General features: G+C 42.6%; 1 protein-coding gene across 1 annotated transcript in view; it reads left to right on the top strand.

The window, feature by feature from the left end:
- Positions 1–23,777, top strand: part of VWC2L (von Willebrand factor C domain containing 2 like) — a gene marked incomplete at both ends in the record, with an annotated part of 47,074 nt that overhangs the window by 857 nt on the left and 22,440 nt on the right. The window contains one exon of the mRNA XM_080346835.1: positions 16,956–17,085. Within this exon, the coding sequence (XP_080202961.1) occupies positions 16,956–17,085 (130 nt within the window). The remainder of the gene's footprint in view (positions 1–16,955; positions 17,086–23,777) is intronic.

Raw genomic sequence — 23,777 nt, 5'->3', positions numbered from 1 at the left:
TAATACTTCCATTTCAACTGTGATAAGGCTGTCTAGAATAGCAGAAGATTAATTTCTAGGCAGATGACCGTCTCAAGTAATGAGAAATATGAGGTTTAATTGTAATTCCTATTAGGAAAGTTGTAAAGAAATCCTTCTGCAATATATCTTAAAAGTAGGACCAGATTTTCAAAACCCATGACCCGTTACACAACCTGCATCTCTCATTCTAATGAGATTGATTGTATGTTTTCTGCTAACGAAAATAGCATTTCACTATGAAGAACAGAGTCTGCAAAGGCAATAGGTACACACAAGTTTATTCTCTCAGGTCACATAGCTTTGAGATTCTTACCTCCATAATTAACAGAAGCCTATAACTCTTCATGGCTCTGTACCTGATCTCATTATACACTTACCAATTTATTCTCTTTTCTGAACAATGAAAGTACTTCTATATAGGTCTGTGTACTTCACAAGTTCTCAGTAACATAGATCACAATTTCCTTTTTCCCAGATATCGTCCTTTTCAGTGAATGCAGTATTTAGTTCCTTTCTTTTGTCTATGTTTATGTTAATATTTTTCTCTCCATCCGTAACTGCAATCGCTCAGTTTAATGTCATAGACACAAGGCAAAACAAACACATGAGGAACATCTCCTTGAGGGCCATCCCAATCAACCTGTTCTCTGCCTTGTCTTGCTGATGATGCTGATCTTGCGAACTGCTTAAATAACAGTGAAGATGCTGATCTTGTGAACTGCTTAAATAACAGTTTCTTCTTGCCCTAGGAAGTCCTAGCCCAACTTTATCCCACAATTGCGCTTTGGTGGCCTGGTTTTGAGTCCTGTGTTGTGAGGTGGTGAAGTGTCCCACCTAGATGTAATTCTGGCACATGGTCAGGTTCTTATGTGAAAGTTTTAAGGACTCTTTTTGGAGTGATTTTAGGAAGGAGAATAATAATGAGGTGGATTTTCTCATTAAAGTATATTTTGCATGTGAATGAAGTACAAAAGTACTAATCACTTTTCCTGAAAGAAATAATTGCACCCTGATAACAAATTAAAGGATAGAGAAACATAATTTAGAGCGGAAAGGCAATCTGGTTCATTGTTCGCTGTGTTCAGAAACTGTGAGGTATTGTGTAGAAAACGAAGTTTCAGTATCCTCTGAGAAATACAAAGTAGATGGTGGCACTCGACTCTCGTACATGGTAACCTTCAGTCCAGGACTAATGTGAACTCCTTCAGACTTAATATAGTTGACAGTCAAGCTTTTGACCTGGACCTGTGTTTTGCTGTGAGCTTGATACCTTGTCGAATAGAGTAAAAAGTGATTTTTTATTTTTTATTTTTTTTTAAATCTATGTGTTTGCCTAGAACAAACAGTGAAACTCTTTTTCCCCATCTCTAAGTAGTGGAGGAGATTCAGGCACTAGAAGATTACTTTGCACTTCCAGGGGTGTTTTGAGAGGGGAGTGGGGAGAAAAGGAGCACCCATAACTATGAGTTTATAAATGCTATAGGAGAAACAAAACTTCAGGATGCAGTAAACTGCTGCCATGAAGTGAGATCTTGACTTCATCAAATTATCCAAGCATTTTACTGTTAACTTGAACCTAATGAAGGTTTTACCTCCTTTCTCCACAGAAGAAATTCTGAGCAGTCCATAGGATTTGTAGGCTCTGAGCTCTGCTTTTCCCTTGTCCTGTTGAATTGATAAGGTCTGAAGACTTTCTCAAGTCCATTCCATGCATATTTAAGTCTGTCTTTGCCAGAGGAAGAGGCTTTCTTCAGTTGTTCTGACTCAAAACCGGGCTGCTTTCAGTGGAAACAAAGGCCCTGTTTTATATGGGCTCATAACCCTTTTGCCCACTTGATTTACTTTTGCTAATATGTTGATTCCAAATCATCATAATCTGTAGAAGTGGTCATCACTGCTTGGTTACAGCTGAAATTAGCCTCCATCTAAAAATCTTTCGCAAGTGTGTCTGTGAGTGTACGTACACAAAGATCCATACTTGCCCTATTAGTATTACCAGGACTGACTCATCTTGTAGAAATTTCAATGTCTGGTCTTTCACAAATTAGAAATTTTTTTTCTCTAGGGAATTTTTTTTCTCTAGGATATCAAAATCCGTGAGAGGTTTCCATTTGGCGGAATTTTCCTGTCTCTTTTCTAGGTTTCTGTTTAGGTTTGAGGTGAGTAATCCAAATGTGATTTAATCTTTTTCTTACCACTGGCAGTAACCGTGACTATCTCAGGGGAAAGGAGTAATTATTAAAGATCCATTTATTGAATATTTAGCTTTCTTCTAGTGAGTTGATCTTGTATCTCTGATTTTTTTTAACTCAAAACAATCATAAGTGCAAAATATAAACACGCCAACAAGCCATCTAGCTTAGACAGCTGTCCAAATGTTTATGCTTGTGCCCCTAAGCCGTTAACACGTACAAATGAAATGCTGAACTGAAGTTCAATTGTTAATCTAAACCCATTAGTAGTTTTTCTTGTGTCCTTTTGTAGAACCTTGTATCTCTGACAGATGGTTCAGTAACCCTGTGTAGCATCATCCTAGCTCTGCTATGGGTTCTGGGAGATCTTTATGGGTTTGGGGCTCCAGCTGTCCATATGGAGCCTGGTTTGCCTGGGACTGATCTCCAACTTGGGCTCAGCCTGCAGTTCCACCTGGAAACCCCCCCAGAAAAGGTCAGCATGTTCTTTTCTGATGCGAATCAAGATCTGACTCAAGTATGTCTAATGTATAGATCGCTGCCCAGTGTTCAGGATTTTGGTTCCTGTGGAGCAGTACGTAGGAAAAAGGGGCGGTCTGGTGGCTTTTACTGGGATTCATCTATCTCTTTCCTGTTTCATTTTCCACTTCTCATTGGCCTTGAATCTGGTCTCTGGGGTCTCCTCCGGCCCCCTGCAGAAGTAAGCGTGGAGTGTCAGGCAGCTGTGGTGGCTGCAGGGAAGGTGTGAAGAATGCTCCAAGTCTCAGGCAGTCTCTCTGTTTTTCTCCAGAGAGATCTGTCAGGGGCTCTTGGGGTCACTTAGCAGCTTGCTTTTACTCCCACACATCAGCTGTGTTTTGATTTCAGTCCTGGAGGTTAAGGTCCGAGTCCCAAGTGCTCCGTGCTCGCCTGTACTAGTGGAGATCTTTCAGAGAGGTGGTTAACACTCTCCTTTCTTCCCAGAGACAGAAAACAAGCAAATAACAATTCAGAGAGCAGTCTCAGTTATTGTAAGTACACATGGTTGTGTTTTAAGTGAACATTCCCAGACAACAGCTTATGTAAACTTGAGGAGACAGTGTGCTGCCAGCGTGATGGATGTTCATTTGGCAGCTTATGGAGAAATCGTGCAAATGTCAGTGAGACAACAGTTTTCCGAAGTGCTGATTAGTTTTTACTCTCCCGCATAACTTGCTGACAGATAAGCATGTGTCTACCCACATTTGAGAAATGCAGTCTACAGTGTGGTTAGGGTATATTTGTAGCCACAGTTAGAACCATTGGAAGAAGATTAGGTTGTCAGTTTGAAAAGTCCATAACCACTTCTGAACTTCCCAAGTCTCTCAGCACCCAATACAGGCATATCCAAAACCACCTTCCATGGACCTATATTTTTATGTAGCAAAATACCCTTGCTGGGAAATGGATGATGGGTTCACAGAGACTGTCAAGCCAACAGCTTGAAGCATTCTCTTCATTTTAGACCCTGTAGGCAGGAACTGCTCCCTGTCCCTGCAGGAGAGTGAGTCCTGGGGATGTGGTTTTTGGTAACATGGTCCCATCCTTCTCAAAGTCAGTAGCAGAATTTTTCTAGCTGCACACATTAAAATATCTCCATTTGCCTGGCAGGACATGGGTGAGTTCTGCTTTGGGTGGGAACACGAGAGGTTTTGGCATCACAGCTTGGCCTTCCCGGTAATATTCATGTCAGGAGAGCAGCTTCGACCCACAGTTGTGAACTTGGGCTTGGAAGCAACTCTGAATATCAAAGGTATTTCTTGGGTGCTCTTCAGTGGCCCCATTCTTCCTGCCAAACACAGACCTGCAATTTCTTCCAGCCATTGGCTCTGTTAATGCTTAACCTCTGCTGCTGCCTTTCATCTGCCTGCCCTTTCCAGTGACTTTACCTCCTTGTTCTCTCCCCTTCCACCTTCACTGCTCCCATCCCAAACCCATCCTTGCTCAAACCGTCCCTGGATGATGCCCAAACATTTGGCCCTTGCAGCAAGCACAAGTGTAGAGGGATTGGAGAACAACCCCTACCCCTGGGCAGGTCTTCGCACTGTGGCAAAAAGAAATAACAAAACCAAGCTAAAAACAACAACAAAAACACCAGAAAAGGAGAAATGTTCATTTTATTTTTGGTCAAAATCTCCACTCACTTGAATATGGCCAGGAGTTCATTGCCAGAGTACTGCTTTATTTTTCTTTCCCATGTTTCCTGCCACTATATCTTAAGTTCATTGCTTTGTTTTGTCCACAAATCACCTGTAATCCTTCAGCTAGGGCTTCTGTTTCTTGCTGACTTTATGTCTTCTTGAGCAGCACTTTGCACAGTAGGGATTGCAGCTCTACCAGGGATCTTCAGGTGTAATCAGAATCCAAAATAAATGAGGAACTATATAAGCATAGCATTATCATATATTCATTCTCAGCTCATTATGGAAACCTTTACTTCAAAACAGTGGCACCTCCTTCTCCTTCGTTAATGCTCTTTAAAAATGTTTTATTAATGCAATTATCTCAATGTAACTTAACAAAATAAGACTTCTCATCAAAAGGCATTAGCACATGCAAGAGTGTATTCAGCTGCTATTCCAGTATCTCTCAGTCCCTGAAATGCAGTGTGTCCATTCTGTCACTGGAGAAAATGAGACAATGAAATAAAAAAGTGTTTCCCTACCCCCAGAACCATGCTAGAAATAGAAATTAAGTGGTGCAAACTGCAGCTTTACTGTGACCACTAGTTACCCAGCCTGGGAGTGCAACCTCATCAAATATGAATGAAACACTTGGGACACTCCTGAGGCGTTACTGACGGGATGATGCTGTTAGGTGAAGAGTTTGTTGCAGCCCTGGGTCACAAGGGAAGGTGAGGGAAACATGTCCAACCCCGCAGTGCCTGGGGTGGTGCAGAGAGATGCTCCAAGGGTCCCTCAGCCCTGCCCAGGTGGATCGAACTGTCCAGCTGCAGGTTTGGGCCATGGACGCTGGGGTTTATGTCAGTGTGAGATAACAGAGATATGACACCTGAAGTCTGACAAGCTTCGTTAGGCCACAAGAAAAACAAAGTGGAGGGAAAAGGAAGGTTCTTTACTGAGCTTCTCCTCTGTGAGTGTTCAGTTTCTTGGTGAATCTTGGAAAGTGTTCAAATCATGGCAAGCTGATCATCATAAGAACTAGCATTATTAAAGCCTTTTGGTAGTATACTAAACAGTCATCCAAATCGCTAGTAGTTTGTGGATCTTTGCCCATAAATTACAAGAAACTGATTCTAACCCAAGCCAGCATGGGGCCCCAATTTTAATATTGGCATTTTTCTCTCCAAGATATGTGCAGCAGGTTTTTCTCCTACTATGATTCAAATGAATGGGGCTTTTTTTTTTTTTCCTTGTGTGTTCTGCAATTTCACGTACGGCTAGAAAATCATAATACAAAAGAAATTGCAATAACATGCCTGTGCTTTAATAAAAGGAGCCATGAACAATGCCAGCTCTGAAGATAGCATACAGCCATTGAAATCAGACAGGGGAAACAGAACATCAGTCAGATGGAAAAGTATGATTTATTATCTCCCTCCTGGCAAAATTACAGTGACAATGTCTATGCAAAGGAATCTGAAATTACTGACTTACTGTATTTCTGTCATAATTCGTGCTAAGAAAACATACTAAAATAGATAGGCATGTCACATGTTGATCTGTAGTGATACCTATTTTTTAAGTTATGTTATGTACTTAGCTACTGATTCTGTAATATATATATTACATTATGCACAAGTATATTATTACAATAGGTGAAAGAAGATGGGCTGTATTCAGAATTTGGCTACAAAAAATTCATGCTCTTGTTTTCCCCACATCACAGTAATAGATGGAGGCCCCAAAAGCTCAGAGCTCAGCAGCACCAGCTGCACTACACACATACTTTTTCAAAGCTCCCCATTGAAATAGATGAGACCCAGAACTCAAGCATCAGCCTGTTTCAAAATCACCAGGAATTAAGCATAAGCCTGTGTTTTAATCACAGTGCACTGGTGCAGGAGCACGGTGCAGAATTTGGCCTGTACGTGCAAAGCCCGAGGGGTTGGTGTTTTTTCAGTAAATATGACACAGGAATTAACATGTGCCCAGCGCTTTTTCTGCCAAAGCTGTGACTGGGCTTTCAGATATTCGCTCCAGGAAATAGTCCATTGGCTCTGCTTGCTTCCAGATTTGGGGGCTGTCCAGAGAGCTACTGAGAGAGAGGAGATATCTCTGCACAGCCGGAGAAGAGGCTCTGGCACTTCTCTCCACTGCTGCCGGAGCCGTGCTGTTAAGAAAATAGGATGTGTTGTACGTGCAACTGTTACTAGCTCCTTCCAAGAGTCGTGAAATCAAGTCTGAGGCTTTATTATCATGCCAGACAATGCTCAATGGGGCCAAGGAGAGAAGCGCTTATCCCTTGGCTTTCCCACACTATGTCCTCTGTCACCCGAGATGTTTCTGTGGGAATGGTGAGCGTGAGGTCCTCAGGTCGTCAGCTTGTGAAGAAGGATGTCATCCATAGAAATGTTGACAGATTGTTGGCGAGAAGTTTTTTAGACAACTGTTTCCTACCAGAGCGAGGGGAAGTGCAGGTGTGTGTTTGTTGCTACTGGAATGTGCTTTGTGCAGAATTGTGTTCATTAAAAATAATGCTCAATTAGCTAATTATCCTTGTTATTGTTTTTAAGGCTATAATTAGGTAGGTTATGTAGTCACAACATTTGGTTGAGTTGCAAAATAAAAATACATGTAGCATCAGGCTTTCTTACTCTTTGTTCTGTGGTACAGTTCAGAGGTAATTCTTTGGGCATTATAATGCAATTTGTGTGCTTGGGGAAGCATTAGGGTTTGAAGCGGCTCCGCAGAGCAGGGAATCTGTCGGTCTGTTAACTGTGGTCATCCCAGGCAGGAAAACCTTTCTGACTGAGAGCTGACCCAGTGTGCTCCCAGTGTTAGCAGACCCCAGCGTGTTCTCTCATCACAGATAACCTATTCAAACCCATTTTCATTCACATCCTTCCCAGCTTGTGCTCATAACTGAGTGTGATAGCATTCCTCAAGGGTCAGAAACCTCCTGGACCCTGGTGGCCTCTCTCCTGAGGGTTTAAGCAATAGCAACTGCACACAACTGGCAGAAGGGAGAATTTGGTAAACACCTTCTCCCTAGTAACCAGCTGGTAAAGAGCTGCTTTATTCTGTTGGGCAGGTTCTCTGCCGCTGTGGACTGCTGCATCTCCATGGATCACAGATGGCCCATTGCGATGTTACACCCATGTCAAGTTCAATACCAGTTAGATACTCCTCTGTGGAGTTTGCGTGATGCTGACTTGAGATAAGGATTTGCCTGAGGGAGCTCTCATGAAGCCTAATCCACCTTGCCAGCTGCCAGAAAGTAAAAAGGCTATCAAAAAAGTACAGATAGTGGAGAATGAGAGAGAAAGCGCAATCAGGAACAAGTCAGTATTTGATATGATGTGTTTGCCCCAGTCCCACCTCTCAACATGCAAGGAAAACAGGGCTGGTGTCAAAGCCCAGGAGCAAAGGAAACCAAACCCACAGCAAACCCCGGCAGACACATGGTGTTAACTCACTGGTACAACCACAACTCACTGCTTGTCAGGACAGGGCTTTGAAGCACGTCCTGGAGACAACAAAGGAGAAGGGGATGTGCTGTGGATGTAAAGGTGGGTGCTCAGCAATGCTCCTTTACCCTCAGCAATGTAAAGGATAAAAGCAAGTCATCTCCTAGCCACTCCTTGGACGTAGACTGTGTTTCAGCACTGAAATTCATGGGTTGATTCTTTCCAGCTGCCTGAGCTGCATGGGGACACAGAGCTTGTCTTCTGGTAAAGCAAACTCACTGCAAAGATTGCATTCAGATTGGCCAAACACCCATCATCTGGGTATCTTGTGAGTAAAGAGTCACAGGGCCAAATCCATCAGTGGCATAAATCTACCTGCCCTGTACTGTGGCTGTGGAAAGTGCATATGACCATCCAGACAAGAAAAGTGCAGGAGCAGGAATGGGACCATGATCCAGATCTCCTCCCGAGTGATGGCTGGTTATGTTATACCTACCTCCTTAATACAAAATCAGTATTTTGGCAGTCCATAAAGCTGATCTCACCACTTTCTCCCATCTTTTGGTGTGAATTAAGAAGGAAACAGCAGATTCATGTGTAGGGAAAGCATATGTAAAAGGGATCAGCTTTCTGACCAGGTCCTTGGTTCCATTCTCCCTGCCCCAGGAGGCTTTCTTCTAGATGTGGCTCCTTCGTTGGTAAAGACAAGAGCAGACATAGAGGGGAGAGCAGGAAGCTGCCAGCTGGGTTCGTTTTCCCTGTTGATATTAAAAGGAGCTTAACAAATGTGGAGCACGCAGGAACATTTTGTCTGTGTGCAAACAGGACTGCGCATCGCACGTTGGAGCCACAGTCCCATCTGTCATATCTGTAACTTTTCGAAAGGAGTCCTGTTCCCTGTGCACTCGGCATGTCTGAACCAAAGAAAACTATTGTAATAGAGTCATAAAAATTATCACCAAAGTAATAGAGACCTCCAGTCCCCTCAGGCCTGGGGTAGGTGAGGTGCAGCTATTGTCAGGAATAAAATGAGACATATATCAAAACAAAGAGAGTGTTCTTATGGAAGAAGTGCAAAGTCATGTTGTTACAGAAAGCTCCACTGCTGCTCTCGGGGGAGAAAAACAACCACGAGACTGCAGATATGCAGCTCCTGTGGAAAAAGGGCCAGGGCTCAGCTCAAGGTTGTCTCTAATCAGCTAATGGAGGAGTCACTCTCCAGACCCAGACGAGGTTCCAGGAGCCTTTTAAACCCATCAAGTTGTATGATGCATAGCAAATACATGACTACAAATGTATTGATGCTATCACAATCCTGAATCATCAGATGTGGGCCCAGGATGCCCACAGTGAGGCATGTCTTCTGTGCTTCTCTCCCTCAGCTGGCTTACTGATCTGTAGCAGCTCCTCAGGAATTTTTACAAAGGGGTGGCAAGGCTGATGTTGCTTCCAAGTATGGACAGGCATAGTCTGGGGCTAAGGGGAGGAGAGGTATACGTCACCTGGGGGGATTACAGCATCTTTCTGCCTTTCTGTCTCCAGAATCCAAGCCTGGTCACCAGCCTGCTGGAAAGACTCTTGTAGCTGTGAATAGACAAGGAGCAGTTAGGAGAAACTAAAATCGAGCTTTGGTTAGAGAGCTGCAGCAACTCTATGCTAAGAAAATAGGCAAGTCATCTTCAACTTCCTTGTGATGAGGCTACTTTGAGTGTAGGATGGGGGGTCACCATTTGTAGAAAATGTTTTCAGTGATGTATTTATGTGTGTTTTGCCCTTTCTGTTGAGTGAAAAATTTGTCATTACATTTAAGTCTTACATTAGTAATGTTTGTGTGCATGTTGGGGGCTCCCTTAGAAATACGAGATCTCAGCATCCATTTCTGCCTCATCTTGGAAGCCAGCTCCTTGTGTTACCTGATCTGCAGTGTGGTGCAAGCATTTTTCAGTTTTTGGATGGCACAGTTCATTTGTATTGCTAGTGCTCCAATAAGCAGGATACAGCTCCAGTTTTTCACTGTGAATAAATTATCTAATGACTTAGTAGTTTATTCCTGTCGCAAAATCATTTGCAACCTGGTGGTGTTTTCAGTGATTGTACTCCTCTATAATCACTTGCCAGATTGTTTATTTGAGCAACTTTTCACCTATGGAAAATCCAAGTCATTACGGTTTCTGTGTCATAATTGATACTGTGTCTCCACTAAATGGATGGATGAGTTTTACTTTTTTAAATAAGTAGCAAAAATGAGTAAAATTTTTGCTCTGTGCAAGTTCTTGTGCTGGCACACATGAAAGCACACACACAGAAGAGCCATTGACCAAACTTTTAACACCATTTAGATGGTTATGTATGGGCTGCTATTAGTAAAGAAGAGCCATTGACCAAACTTTTAACACAATTTAGATGGTTATGTATGGGCTGCTATTAGTAAAGGCAAAGTGAGCAGCCCAGAAGAGAAGGTGATTTCAGTCTTGCCTTCAGGTGGGACCAGCTAGCAAGCGAGCCTGCTCTCTCCAGTTTGGCACCTGCAAAACTCCTCTGTTGAAAGCTTTCTCTGAGCTTTCCTGCAATCTCCTGCTAATCTGCCTGAGATCACAGGCAATTTCAATAACAATGAAAATTATTCTAATTTCAACTCCAGGACTATTTTCGCTGAATGCTGTTCCAGTTTCTTTTTTATTCGTCTCCCATGGTTTATGACTTCCCACCTCAGCCGTAATGCAGAAACCATTTTTGCCTCCGATTTTATTCATCAGGTCCTTTTTCACTTCCTTCCCTTTCTTGCTTCCTGCCAATAAATTCACCACCTGAAACTGTAGCTACAAAAATCATTTCCATCAGAATTGCCATTGTCCTTAGCATCATTAAAAGTTACAGCTACTCTTAAGATGTAAGTGCCCAATTTGACAGACTTCACTTTACATCGCTCTGCTTTTCCTGCTGTTTTATCTGCATAGAGCAGGATGCCATCAGTCGAGCCTGTCTGAGGAGGGAGACAGAATGTGATTATCCATGTGAGTGCTGGCACATAGTCTCTTGTAAACGAAAAGATGGAGCAATTGGCAGCAGTGATGATTTACAGCTTTCCTTCCCTTGGAGTCCAGCACTTGCAGGGATGGGACGCATCCAGTCCTTCCTGGGGACATGTAGGCAGGAGGTGCGTGTCAACACAGCTAATGGATCCGAATCTAAGGCAAGACACTGACAAATGTGTGCAGAAGTACCAGGTTGGAACTATTGCATTGAAAGCCACCTTGGCATCAGTAGAAATGATTTTATCTCCTTTTTAAGGCATTTGCACGTCTTTTTCTAACGTGTTCTCTAAGGGGGAGAAAGCATTGCAACTCCATGTTCAGTGAAACTACCACAAAAAGCATTTTTCCCTTTGCAATATAATCTAGAAAGGGCATGTAGTTATGCACCATTTCCTTTTTGGCGTTTAAAGGAGGTGGGAGCTAACAGGCCTGATTAAGGTCTGCAGTGATATCAGGAGTCCTGACACCTGCTGTGCATTTGCTCTGGTGTGATGGATCCTTGGGTTTCCATGGGGCTCAGAAAGAAAGCCCACTGGCTTAATTTCTTGGCTGTGCACCACTTCAGATTCCAGTCAACCAAGCAGATTTTTCCAGTCGTTCAGCCCATTTTGTAAATATACCTATTTGTCTGTGAAAAGCATCACTGGCCCTAATAGCAGGTCTATTCAATTCAGTGGAAATACCTAAATTGTCTTCTACTAACTTGAACAGCCCCTGCATGATGATCAGTATGTGCCTATTGTACCATGATTAGATGGTTGTAAACACTTAGATGAAACTTTTCTATTTCCTTCCTCAAAAGAAATGTCAAGTATTTGTGATATAATAGTTGTGAAGTCTGTATTGCTTTGTAGTTGTTTGCTAGTAGCTGTGTATAATTGACAAAGGGCTGTTGTGCAGCAGTCAGACAGCATGAGGACGTGGTCCTTATGTGACCTAGTCAATGAGATGAAGTCTGAGATTATGGGATATTCTTACACAAATACCCTCTTCAGTCTTAGCTGGAGAGTGTAGGAAGGAGGAGGAAGAGAGCAGCCAAATAAATCCTGATAAATGTATCTCAGAACAGATGAGTAGAAGGCAATTGCAAGAATTTGCAGTAGCTCTGAGCAAACCTGTACGCTAGTTCCAGCAAAGGTGTAAACCTTCTTCCATGAGGCTGAAAACCCAGATACGAAGAAAGTACCACCAAGTCTTTTCTTGAAAAGGTAAGGAGAGTCTTGGGAAATGACTATTCTAAACGTGCCTGGAGGAAATCAGGAGCTGTCATCTAAATTCACAGAGTGGGAAGTCTCAAGGAGAAACAGGTCTGTGTATAGTTTGTTCTAATGGTACAAGATTCACTGACTCTTGAAGTACTTAGGTGCCAAATAACACTTTGCTCTCAGATGGTGGCTTGGAGAACAGGTACCGTTTTCCCAGCTCCCAGAGGAGCGTAAGCTGCAAACCCTCAGGGGTTAATCACAGCTGATCACAGGAGACTGCAGCCTTAAAGCTTGGTCTGAGACCTACTCTGAGCTGAGTGACAGCCCACATTCAGCACTGAAATGAGTGTCCTTGGAAACCACACTTAGCCTGGTGAATGTGACAGCGGAGCAAAATCACTGAGGAAAAGCGCTTCTGATTGACAGAACAAACAGGTAAAGAAAAAGTATCAATCAGATGTCATCTTCGAAGTTTTTCGTTTGTCTTAGGTAAATCACTTTATTTCCACCTCTCTAGAGATGTTTATGTAGAAGCAGCTAAGACTGATTGACAAGCAGACATGTAGACAGAGAAATCGTTGTTGCAGGCAGGGAAGAGGAGGGCTGCAGTATAATGTTTCATATATATAGATATATATAGATATATATAGATATACGTATATACTTCCTCCATTCGCTCAAGGAGAATACTTACTGCTCAGGAATATACTCTTGCAGGGCAATCTGCATGTGACAGAAAAATCCTTCACATGTTTGGGACAGCAAAGAGGTGTTTTAGTGTTCTGTAGCTGGGGACAATGCTTGAGAAGAGAGTGAAATACAGGTGAAGTTCAGTAGGTATTTGGGACAATAGAATTTCTATGATTAAATGGGATGTCTCAGATGCGGTAAAGCAAGATCTTGCAAGATCTTGCCTAAAAACTTCAAGTTTTGTGTGTCACTTATTTTTGTGATTGTTCTGGCTGCCCTGGTCTAAGAAAATGATTGATTCAGATTTCTTCAGCTGTAGGAAAGCAGTAGAGTAGATTTAGAGTAGATAAAAGAGTAGATTTAGACACTGAAATTTGAAATCAATTTTCTTTTATCCATTTCTGCTTTAAGTTTGGGAAGAATCAGGCTATTTTCCTGAATAACTGTTTGATCACACAATCTGTCTGTCTATCCCCCAATCCTTCTGGATGACTTGAGGGGCTGCTGGAGCTGTCCAAGTGCAGACCTGGCAGGGCTGTGAAATTTTTGTGGGTTTATGAAACCTAAAAAAAGGACTCACCAGTTGCCCAGCCCCACAAGAGAGGGAGCCCCTTATCACTGCGAGGAGTAGCTGGATGATGTTAGCAACATAATTCCTACACGTGCTGACATTTACTTCTGAAGAGAAGGTGAAAATAGTGGGACGTGGTGTGTGTACAGGTGCAAGAGTGAAGGTTAGAAGATAAAGTATCCACATCTGGTTTGGCTTCCTCATTTCTCCTGCTTAGGGTGTACCTAGTTTCTCATTCTGTTTCCTTTGCTGTCTTTTTCATTTGTTTGTTTATATCATCTATCAAGTTTATCATTATGTGCTCATGCACATAAAATCTTTATTAGCCATGTGAATTCTCTATTCTCTGTTTTAATTTTCCTTCCTTCTTTCTTTGTTAACAAACTCTGCTGATTGCAGATGTTTCCCATTTGACAACACCTGAGACTAAGGTTTTCCAGCCACTCAACCAGATGAGTGCTGACTCCTTCCTCCGTATGCCCCGCTATGTGGGACAGCGCCATACCCTTGAACAGTAAGGAACCATGTGGTTCTTGGGTGGGTGTTGTGGCTGGGCACCATGAACATCCTTTCCTTTTGGACAATGGTGAGAAAAGTGTTTCTGCACCAACTTCTGTTGAAATCCTTCCTAACAAATCCTTTGCTAGAGAGTCTTCTAGAGATTATTCTGCCTTGGACAGGTGAAGTGAATAAATCATCTTCAGGCCCAAGTCTTTTATGGTCCTTTAATCTTGACACTTTTTCCGGAATATCACTTTAAGGGACACCAATAAAGCATTTCCACTGTCCATGTGGGAATGGTGTAGCCTCTGATTTGTGTCCTCTCTCCTTCAGACTTCTGAAACCCTTTGTATTTTTTCAACCTTGTTTTTCAGTAGGGATGAGAGTTTCTTTTCAGGAACCGGTGTCAGCTGGTATTTGAACTTCAGTGGCTACAAAAGAGTAAACCCATCCCCCTCTTCCATGGGGGATGAACCTTTAAATTGGGAATCAGGAAACAAAACTGTGGGACATCTTTCACTAGTTTCCTCTTCTTCACTGATTCCAAATCATAATTTCACTGCTTCACCTACATACTGTCTGTGTAGATAAACAGAGGAATTTTTTTGGCCAGTGTCCTGTAGTTGTTCCACAAGAAGAGTACCTCCAGGGAAATTAATAGCTGGGATGCAGAGCTCACAGACAACAGCAAAAAGATGCTAAATCAGTGTACTTGGGGCAAAGTCCTTTCTGAAAGGGCAGAGGTTTACAAATCAGATCCCAAAGCACATCTTATGGGAGAAAGTACCTAGACATTCATGAAAGAAGTGGGCAGGAAGACCAGAGTCACTTGTGGAGGAGAGGAGCTGGGTAAGAACCATGTTAAGGGGCACTGGCAAGTGAACAAAATGGTCAGATAGAGGAAGATCCTAGAGGCAAGACTAAGTAGCTTGAACTTCGTAAGATGGGGAAGAGGAGGCAGCTGAGAAAAGTCTTGTCGTTCATGTCAAAGCAGCCTTTTCATTTGCTGGCTGCTCATTCCATGCACCACCGAGGTGTGCTTTCCTTCTAATTGCGTGTGGTTCTTCCCTCTTGAAAAGCTGCTTTCAATGTCAAACAACATCATGGTTTATTACAGTGTCATTTTCAGGTTACACCAACAACGCAAAAGCAAAAGCTGTGTGTGTCATGTCTCATTTACTCAGTTGCAGAGTCGTTCAGGGTCATCTTCTACTTGTGCTGATCATCTTCAAGCAGTAGATTGGGCTGCAGACCTGGGAATGCATCACGTCTTTCTTAGCATTGCAGCCACTAGAGTAGTGAAGATGGGGACAAGTCCTGAAGGATACATCAGTGAAAGCCTCCACAAATCACAAGATCTAGTTCTACTGCTCCATATAATTAGCCATTAAAATGAGTAAAAACAAAGCAGCAATTTTCTTATTGATCCCTTAGCAAATAGTTCGTCTATTTTCTTTTGTATTGTTTCTTCTTATTAAATAGCCTTGAATAAGAAATGCCAGTCAAATTAATTTAGATTCCTGGTGCTTCAGACAGAAATCAAAGCAGGATTGAATGAGGGAAGATAATTAGAGAGAGGAATTCCACCTCCACAGACTTCTTCCCTTGCTCAAGGAGTGCTGATTTTGTCTAAATTGCTGAAGCCCTGAGCAAATGAGAGGTGATGGGAATTATAGACTGCAGACGCTGAGACAAAGCAAGGGAAGCTTTAATTAGTGCATTTTAAGGCAGAAATGAATTTCCTGGGAATAAATTATTTGACTCAAGACATATGGAGCTTCTTAGAGGTGAACTGAAAAGCTTTTTACCTGCCAGAACCAGGGCTCACAGGTTGTATCTGTCTTGTAGAAATGAGTGACACATCACTGGGGTCTGAAACACATGGGAATGAAACCTCTGTACCTTTGCATCTCAGTTTTTTGTTGTTGTTATTTAATATGGAGGAATTCCCATTGCTGCAGATTCCCACCAATGCAACAGAACACAAAATCTTTTCCAATACCCATATTTATTTGTTCAAGTGTTAGTGATGAACTTAACCACTGCTGAGGGGTTGGGAGTTATGTATTGAACCTACAGGTACTGAAAGGAAGTTATTTACCTTTCAAATTCTCCTCTTATTCTTCTTTCTTAGCTTTGTTGTCATCCTTTCATCAGACTTGAGCACACATAAGGACACCAGGAACCTTAAAACACTGACCTATTTTTCAATATTTTCAAAATATTTTCAAAATTTTTCAATATTTTTCAAATTTTTCAATTTCCACAGCTTTTCAAAGGGTGAGACAGTGACAACTCTCTACTATTTGGAGGTAGATATAGATTCCTGTTTGCATTGACAGAGCTGAAACAAAACCATTTATCTGAATGCTTTAATCCAGAAGTTCCTGACTTCAGCAGAATTATTCAGGCTCTTAATTGTTTACATATTCTATGCGAGACAGTTGTTCACAAACCATGTTGAAACAGGGAGGAGTGGGCTCAGGACCAGATCTAGTGGTTCCGTTACGGGAGCGCTCACAGCCACCTGGTGTAGGTGCTGCACAAACACAGAATGGAATGGTTTTTGCCCCTCCAAGAACAACACTGTTTTCCTCTGCTCTGAAAAGCAGGAATGAAAGCTCATCAGGGGGCTGGTAGATGCACAGGCCACCCAGCAACACCTTCCCAACAGCTTGGGGTTTGCTGGCAGTGATGGTCTGCAGGAGATATGAGTATCACCTGGAAAATCACCCTGTCCTTCTGAATCCATCCTTTCCTGGGAGGAACCACCACTGATAATCTTCCAAAAATCTCACATGGGTAGAGCAGAGGTGGTACCTAGTGGTTTTGGCTCGGACTTTTTTGACAAAGGGATCTAAAATTTCATGAAAGCTAAAAAAACCCCACACCCTCTCTGGGAAAACAAGTATCCTGCTCATTGTTTTTTTCTAATGTTCTGGTTGCCTATTTCAGGTGTTGCTACTTTGTCCTATAGCTTAATTTTGTCCTATAGGTTAATTTGTATTCTCCATAATGAATGAATGCAGTCAAAAAGTATTAAACGCTGATGTGTTTATCTTATGGCAAGATAGAAATGTTGCAACTTGTGAGTTACGGAAAGAAATGGGCTAATTTTAGATTTGTTCCTAGCCCTCGCCATGCGAATGGTGTCGCTGCGAGCCCAGCAATGAAGTTCACTGTGTTGTAGCAGACTGCGCAGTTCCTGAGTGTGTCAACCCAGTCTATGAACCAGAACAGTGTTGTCCTGTCTGCAAAAATGGTAAGAAAGTACTGTATTGGCTTTAACAAAGAGATATATGGGAAACATTTTATTCAAAATGTTGTTACTGATGCATCGCCAAGAGGTTTGCTTCTGTTGGCACAGGCTGGTGCTGGGGCTACTGCTTTTCCTTGTGTGTGGGCTTCAGTTATGAGGTGGCAACTGTGAAAATTAAGGCCCCTGTGTCTTCACATGGAGGTTATGTGGTCACTGACTTGAGTAAGGCTTCATAGGATTGAGTCCTGATATGAATGATAGTTGCTTCATATCTCTTTGCTTTTTTCTCATAATTAGTCTAACTTGAAATCAAGTATATAAGAAAAGAGACAGTCTTCATCACTAAATTAAGAAACCAATGCTTATTGCCTAAGGCAAGGGGAAAACTCACCGAAATCAATGGCACAACTCCCACTGGGACCAGTAAGACGCCCACCAAGCCTGTAATGCCACCAGTTGTATGCTGGAGTCTGTGTGCATAGTGTTGGCCCACATTGTCCTGCTGGAACTATTTCATTAATTGGAGTCGGATTGAGCAACACTTTCAAGAAAGTTTTTGGGATGACCGAAAGTACCTCTTTAGAAAATAAATCTGTGTCCAAGAAGGTCTCCCCAGCCTTGTACCATAGCCTGTATGCACATATCTCTCTGGAAAAGCGCTCTTCTCCTAATGTAGATACGAAGACAGAATAAAAAGTATACTAGCTTCACATAAACCTCTTCATGGCTTTCTTAACATACAAGAAATAGCTACTTAGACTCATCTTCTCGTATTTAGAATTCACTTTCCATATATATTTCCTCTTACATACATCACCACTGCTGCATGAGAGTAATGGTTGCTTTTGTATCTAAATGAAAATGTTTACAAAGAAATAACATTTTCAATACATTTTCTGCTCTTTAAGACAGAGAAAAAGCAAAGAGTTGGAAATGCAAAATATTTTTACTGAAGCAACTGGCAACATTGATACTGGTCTGGAACATTATACCAAAAATACTACTTGGAATCCTGAGGTTTATATTAAACCATGATTTTTACTCAAAAAAAAAAATTTTGAAAGGTTTTCAGTTGGAGTTTTATGTTTCTGTTGAAAAGCAGAAAATATTCATAGGAAATTTCATTGGTTTGTTGTTGACGAACTTCAGAGAAAAGTGTGTTAAACAGCTCTCTGCACCACCTTTGCATACATCCCGGTGTGCTGGCGTGTGAGGTTTCCCATCTCACTTAACAAGACTAATGTCTTGGGTTGGTGACTGGGAGGGTAACACTGGCCATTGCCATACCTGTCATCGTAGCTCAGACTCATTTACACCCGAAGAAATGCCACTCATGTGTGTTTGGCCTCTGTGTTCACATCGTATGTAGGGTACCATGCTGAATCCCCTTCATTGACAGTGGGAGCACTTGCCAATTCCTTCCCATCTGGTTCACGTCACATGAATCCAAACTGTGAGCATCCATCAGACTTCCCAAGTGTGCAGACTCAAATGTGGCTTCACACAGGGCCAGGAGCTGCTGGATTTCCCTACCAACCCCTCACCACCATGAATATTTCCCCAATAACCAGACTCCTCCACTTCGGGGGTCCATGGCTTTCTGTGTTGTTGTCCCCAACATCTCTGGTGACCAGGAGTGGGTAGCATCTTTCTTCCAAAACAGAGTGCCCAGATAACCAGGAGGAAAGGGAGAGAAGCAGCTCCTGCTGGTGGGAGTGAGGGCAGAAGGAAAATCAGCCACCCACTGAAGGGGCTCCAGAACACAGTGTAGTGATTGGAACCCTCAACTAGCAGCCAGGAACCTTCCTTCATGATTTTGCTGGATTTCTCCACTCCTCTCTTCACTCATCTGTTGGAGATAGAGCTGTAAAGTTCTCTGAAACACATTTTAGGCCGGGAAGTGCTTCTCCCCATCCTCTTGCAAGCAGCCTGCATGCCTTGGGGATCCTGGTCTCTGGGGCCAGGGACACCAGGGCTTGCAGCACAGCTCTGAGCTGCGGATGAAGGAGAGAGGCAGTGTGGTGGTGTGGCAGTTCCTTGGGATCGAGGAGCGTATCTACCTGGGGGTGCTGTGGAGGGGAGCTGAACCCCTCCTCACATCCCAGCCTGGCTGTTGGGATGAGCTGTGAGACCCCCCAGCTGGCAGGGCTTTCTGCTCCTGGGGCTGACTAGCCAATGGTTGGCCAATGATTATAGTTTTGGCTTTAACCTTCACAAATGAAATAATTCACACAGTGATGGAAATCAGTTGGCACCAAGATAGTCTCTGTTATCACAGAGAATCTGATGAGCAAATTTTATTACTGCTCTTGGATGCAGCTCCGAGCGTGGCGCACACCCTTCCCTCCCTCTTACATTTTGGGAACTTCATGTGAAAGAGTAAGAGATGTTGTTGTGTCTTTTCCCCCTCTGAATCCCTCTGACACATTCTAATGAAACTGGATCAAAACACTTTAAGCTGTCTGTTCTTTTTGAGACGCAGATTTTATCCTTTGGCTCTCCACTGGAGCCAGTCAGTTAAAGCTCAGTTTCACAAATGCATGAAGATAACACAAGCTGACAGACCCACTTGAATGCCTGAAACCCCCTCCTTTTTTTTTTTCTTTTCTTTTTTTTAAATTCATTAGGGTTTTTTACTTCCATCCAGTAGCTTTTGCGTTCTACCGAAGTGGTGAAGACAGTTACAGTGCCATGTTTCCATATGATGAAAAGATTTTAGCTTAGTCTCAATCCCTGTGGTCATCATTTTAGACTGGCAAACAGGGGAGCTCAAGGGATACAGCTGTTGCGGGGGGAAAGTTAATCCCCAGGACAACATGTAGTGCAAATCCTCATTTCAAAAGCTACTCCTTAAAATTTTGGTATGGCAAATCCTCATTTTAGGATAAAACACAGCACTGCATCATTTCCTGCACTCCGTTAGCAGCGTGGCTTGCAGCTTGTTTAGCTGTTGTTGCCATTAACGGGAGAATAATTTCCTCTCAATACATTCAGATAGATTTTCATGCCTTTCTTAATTATGTCTTGCCAAGGGCAAAAGTGTTGTGAAGCAGTGAGGTTAATGCAAAAATCTGTTGATTCTAACGTACCTGACCTGAAGATTCATAAAAAGCCAATATCAATTTCCCTCCCTCTACCATCATTTAAGAGCAGTTTGAACAAGTGGCTTTGGAGATTTATTCCTTGTTGTCAAAAGAAATAGAATTGTTATCTTGTGCTTTGCTAAATGTGGTGTAGCTCGTGCAAAGCTGGCTCTGCTCAGCAGGGGATGCCACATTACACGCGGAGCAGGCAGAGTTCACTGGGAGGCTAAAATTTGGGGGTGAGGCGGGAAGAGGACGTTTTCTCCTTCGTGTCCCATCATCCGATTTGTCAGAGTGGATTTTAAGGGTGATGGCTCCAGGTGCTACACAGTATTTCTGTCGTGGAGATGAAAGGTCACTGGATTTCACGTTTCCTGGTAGTGACAGACTGCAGAATTATGGCCCTGAGATGTTATTTCTAGTTGCTGTGACTTCTCCAGACAAAAGTGTGTCAGCTGTTGTTAACTCTCTCCTCTGTGGGATCTAAAACTTGCCCATCACTGTTAAAATCAAGCTCGTGGCTGCCACCATCTGTGCTATCTCTCCTGCCCCCCAGCAAGAACATCCATCCACATTGCTATGATGAAGCTTTTCTGAGCAGAAATCCCCCCACAAGGTCCTCATCCTCCTGTGTCCAGGGCTGCAGACATGCCTGTGTGGTGTTATTCAGACCTCCCCTGGGTCTTCTTATCTGACCCTGAGCTCTTCATTTCCAAACCCTCCGATAAATCCATCCACTGCTGCGGGTTGAGCCTCATTATTGGTGGGATGTGTGGTTTTTGAAGCCCTTCCTTATGCATCGCTGCGAGGTTGCTCTTTATGTTTCCTGCAAGCCTTTGGACATGGTCTGTCAAGGATGCAGGGATGGGGGGGGAATTGCCAGTGTATCATCATTCACATCCATTAATCTGATTTAATCTGTAATCCGGATTAAATGGGTTCCTCTTCTTTGCCAACCCAGAACAACTCTCACCTCTACTGCTGTGTGCAAAGGGAGAAATTAATTGCATTTTACCTTGCCCAGTGCTGTTTGTTCAGAGCCAAAACCACACACTCCCAACATGCCCTTTCTGGGGGAGTAAGTAGATGTTCTCCAACAGGGAGTCCCCGGGTGGCCTAGGAGGTCCTTCCTTCACTGCTGTGCTGGGTTAGTGACATGCTGCTCTAAGGGGGCTCAGCTTCACGCCACTAAAGTATCTGTCCCGTGTTTGCTGCTTTGTGGGAGAAAAACTAGTTGAAATTTCCCCTGAGCAACCTCACAGCTGCTCGGGGAATGGCTGGAGATGAGGGGAGCCAAGGAAAGGGCAATGCAGGGCTCCCGGTGACCCATGTTCTCCTGGTTTTACTTAGCGCTCCTTCAGAATGGCATCCAAAAATAATCTCGACATTAGCAAAAATTCGTCATCATGGAGGATTTTATGGCACAGCTGTGTCGGGAAATTAATTTAGAAATTCCAATAAATGCCACAATAGAATTGTTAACTTCTTCTCCTCTCTAAAGTGTGAAATTCTTTTCAGAGCATTTCAAAGGCACTTTCACCCATTTACACATACATTAACGCAATTGCTAAAATAGACTTTGCCTTGGCACTTTCATTTTCTTGAGGGATGAACAGAATAAGCATTATAAATTTCTGGTTTAGGGTCTGGTTTTGCTTTTAATTTAATTTTTGTTGCCACCAATCCTCAACAAAAGAATTTGTTACCCAACAAGGCAGATAAAAGCTAACATGTCCACAGTGAAATACTTCCTGGCAAGTGTGCTTACTCACTTCAGCGTGGGCTTCTGGAGACATTCATGATGAAATACTGGGCAGCAGGAAGACGTTTTGTAGATAATCTGTCACTGAATCTTTAATTAAAGTTTTAAATTATCACAGTTGATACAGATTCCAAAGTAAAGAGCATGATCCTGCCCTCCACACAGAAGTAAAGGGTTCCTTTGACCTTCAACTGTTTTTCCCTTGGTAAAATAGTGTGTATTTGGGCAAGGCTCTTATGGGTATTTATTGTAATATGCTATAAATATTAATAATTCCATAGAAAGGTCTTCATCTTTGAGGGCATGAGCACAAAAGTGAGTAAATAAAGATTTATTTCCATGCATATAAGCCACATTTTACCCTAGTTTCTCTCTTTATTTACTTGGAATATAAACTTGCTGCTCGTTATTTCTCAGTTCGAGTTAATTTGAAATAAGCATTCTGTACCCCAGCGTGTTCCTTCTGTAACACAGCACGTTTTGCCCAGAAACCCCCCAAGGATTTCCCCAGCTCGTCACAGCTGAGGGCAGCCTTTCCTTCAGAAAACAAACAGGTGCGACGCTTGTCTCCAAGTGAATTTTGCATGCCACTGTGCAGAACAATGCACAGGGAGCTGACCTTTGAGGCTGCATATTCCTAGCAAGCGATCTATAGAAATACCTTTTTCCTAAGCAGGAGATTGTTTTGGAGTCCCCAAGGGACAAAGGGAGGTCCCTTTGGAAAGGCTCTGCAATGGACAACAAAGGGAGTTGGTGCTGGGCAGTGGGCAGCACGTAGACCAGGCTGTTACCATCCTGCCCAGCCACATGTCGAGTGAAAAGTGGTTCAGGAACTTCATAAATTCATAAATTAAGCAGGGTGAATAGTGATTAGCACTCAGGTGTATAGATCTCCCAGGAAAATCTAGAAGGTGTCAGCGATACAGTCAATGACCAAGGCTCTTTCTTCTGGATCAGGGAGACAAGCAAATTAATGCCTAGTTATTGTCTTAGGAGGACAATGTGTTTATTTTGCAAAACTCTTTGGGATTTTGGGGAACAAAAGGCTCCATATAAATGTATTTTAAGTGAAGGTAATGGGTTAACAGTGCAAGTTGTCAACCGATATTGACAAAAAGAACTTTCCCACATGGTATCTATTGTTCCAAATTATCAACTATCTTGAAAAAAGCTAAGATTTTTAATATTGAATAATCCAGTGCCTGGATATTAAGTTACCTGTGCTTTATTGCATACATATAGCTTGTTATTTATCTGCAAGATGCGGATCACTGAATCTCCAGGTCATTTTGGAAAGCATCTGCTGCTAACATGATCAGTGACAAAAAAAAATCAATGATGTGTGGAAAAAAATTACTAAAAATTTGAGGAAAAAAAGGAAGGTTTTGGGGAAAGGATGTTTTATCTGCCACTTGAATGTACAGAACTGTTGCAGGATAAAGATCACAAGGAAATGTGGCAAGAGGATGAGAGAAGACTTCATATTCATTTATTTTATGGAAAACAGTGGTTTGGAGCCATGGGGAGATTCCTTTAGAAAAAAACTACTAAATAAAATTCCTCTTCTAATTTATTTCAGGAATTCCTGAAATGGCCAGATTTTAAGATTGCAGTTAAAACCCCTTCAGTCAAAGTCTATGCAATATGCTGATTGATTGTGCAGATGCAAGTTGAGCGCGACCAGCCAAGAAGATGTATCCACCACTCTGGACTTTGCTGGACTCCACGATCCTCTTCATAGGTCCCGGAGACCGAAGTTGGTAGCGTAGCGTAGCCACATCACCCTTCGTTCTTGGTGGATGAAGTATTCATGGCAGCCAGCCAGCTTTTTGGGTACTCAGTTGACACCC

The sequence above is a fragment of the Nesoenas mayeri genome (genome assembly GCF_963082525.1).
Source record: "Nesoenas mayeri genome assembly, chromosome: 6".
NCBI classification, from domain to species: Eukaryota; Metazoa; Chordata; class Aves; order Columbiformes; family Columbidae; genus Nesoenas; species Nesoenas mayeri.
Note: the sequence above shows the minus strand (reverse complement) of the source record. Positions and strands in the feature narration are given on the sequence as shown.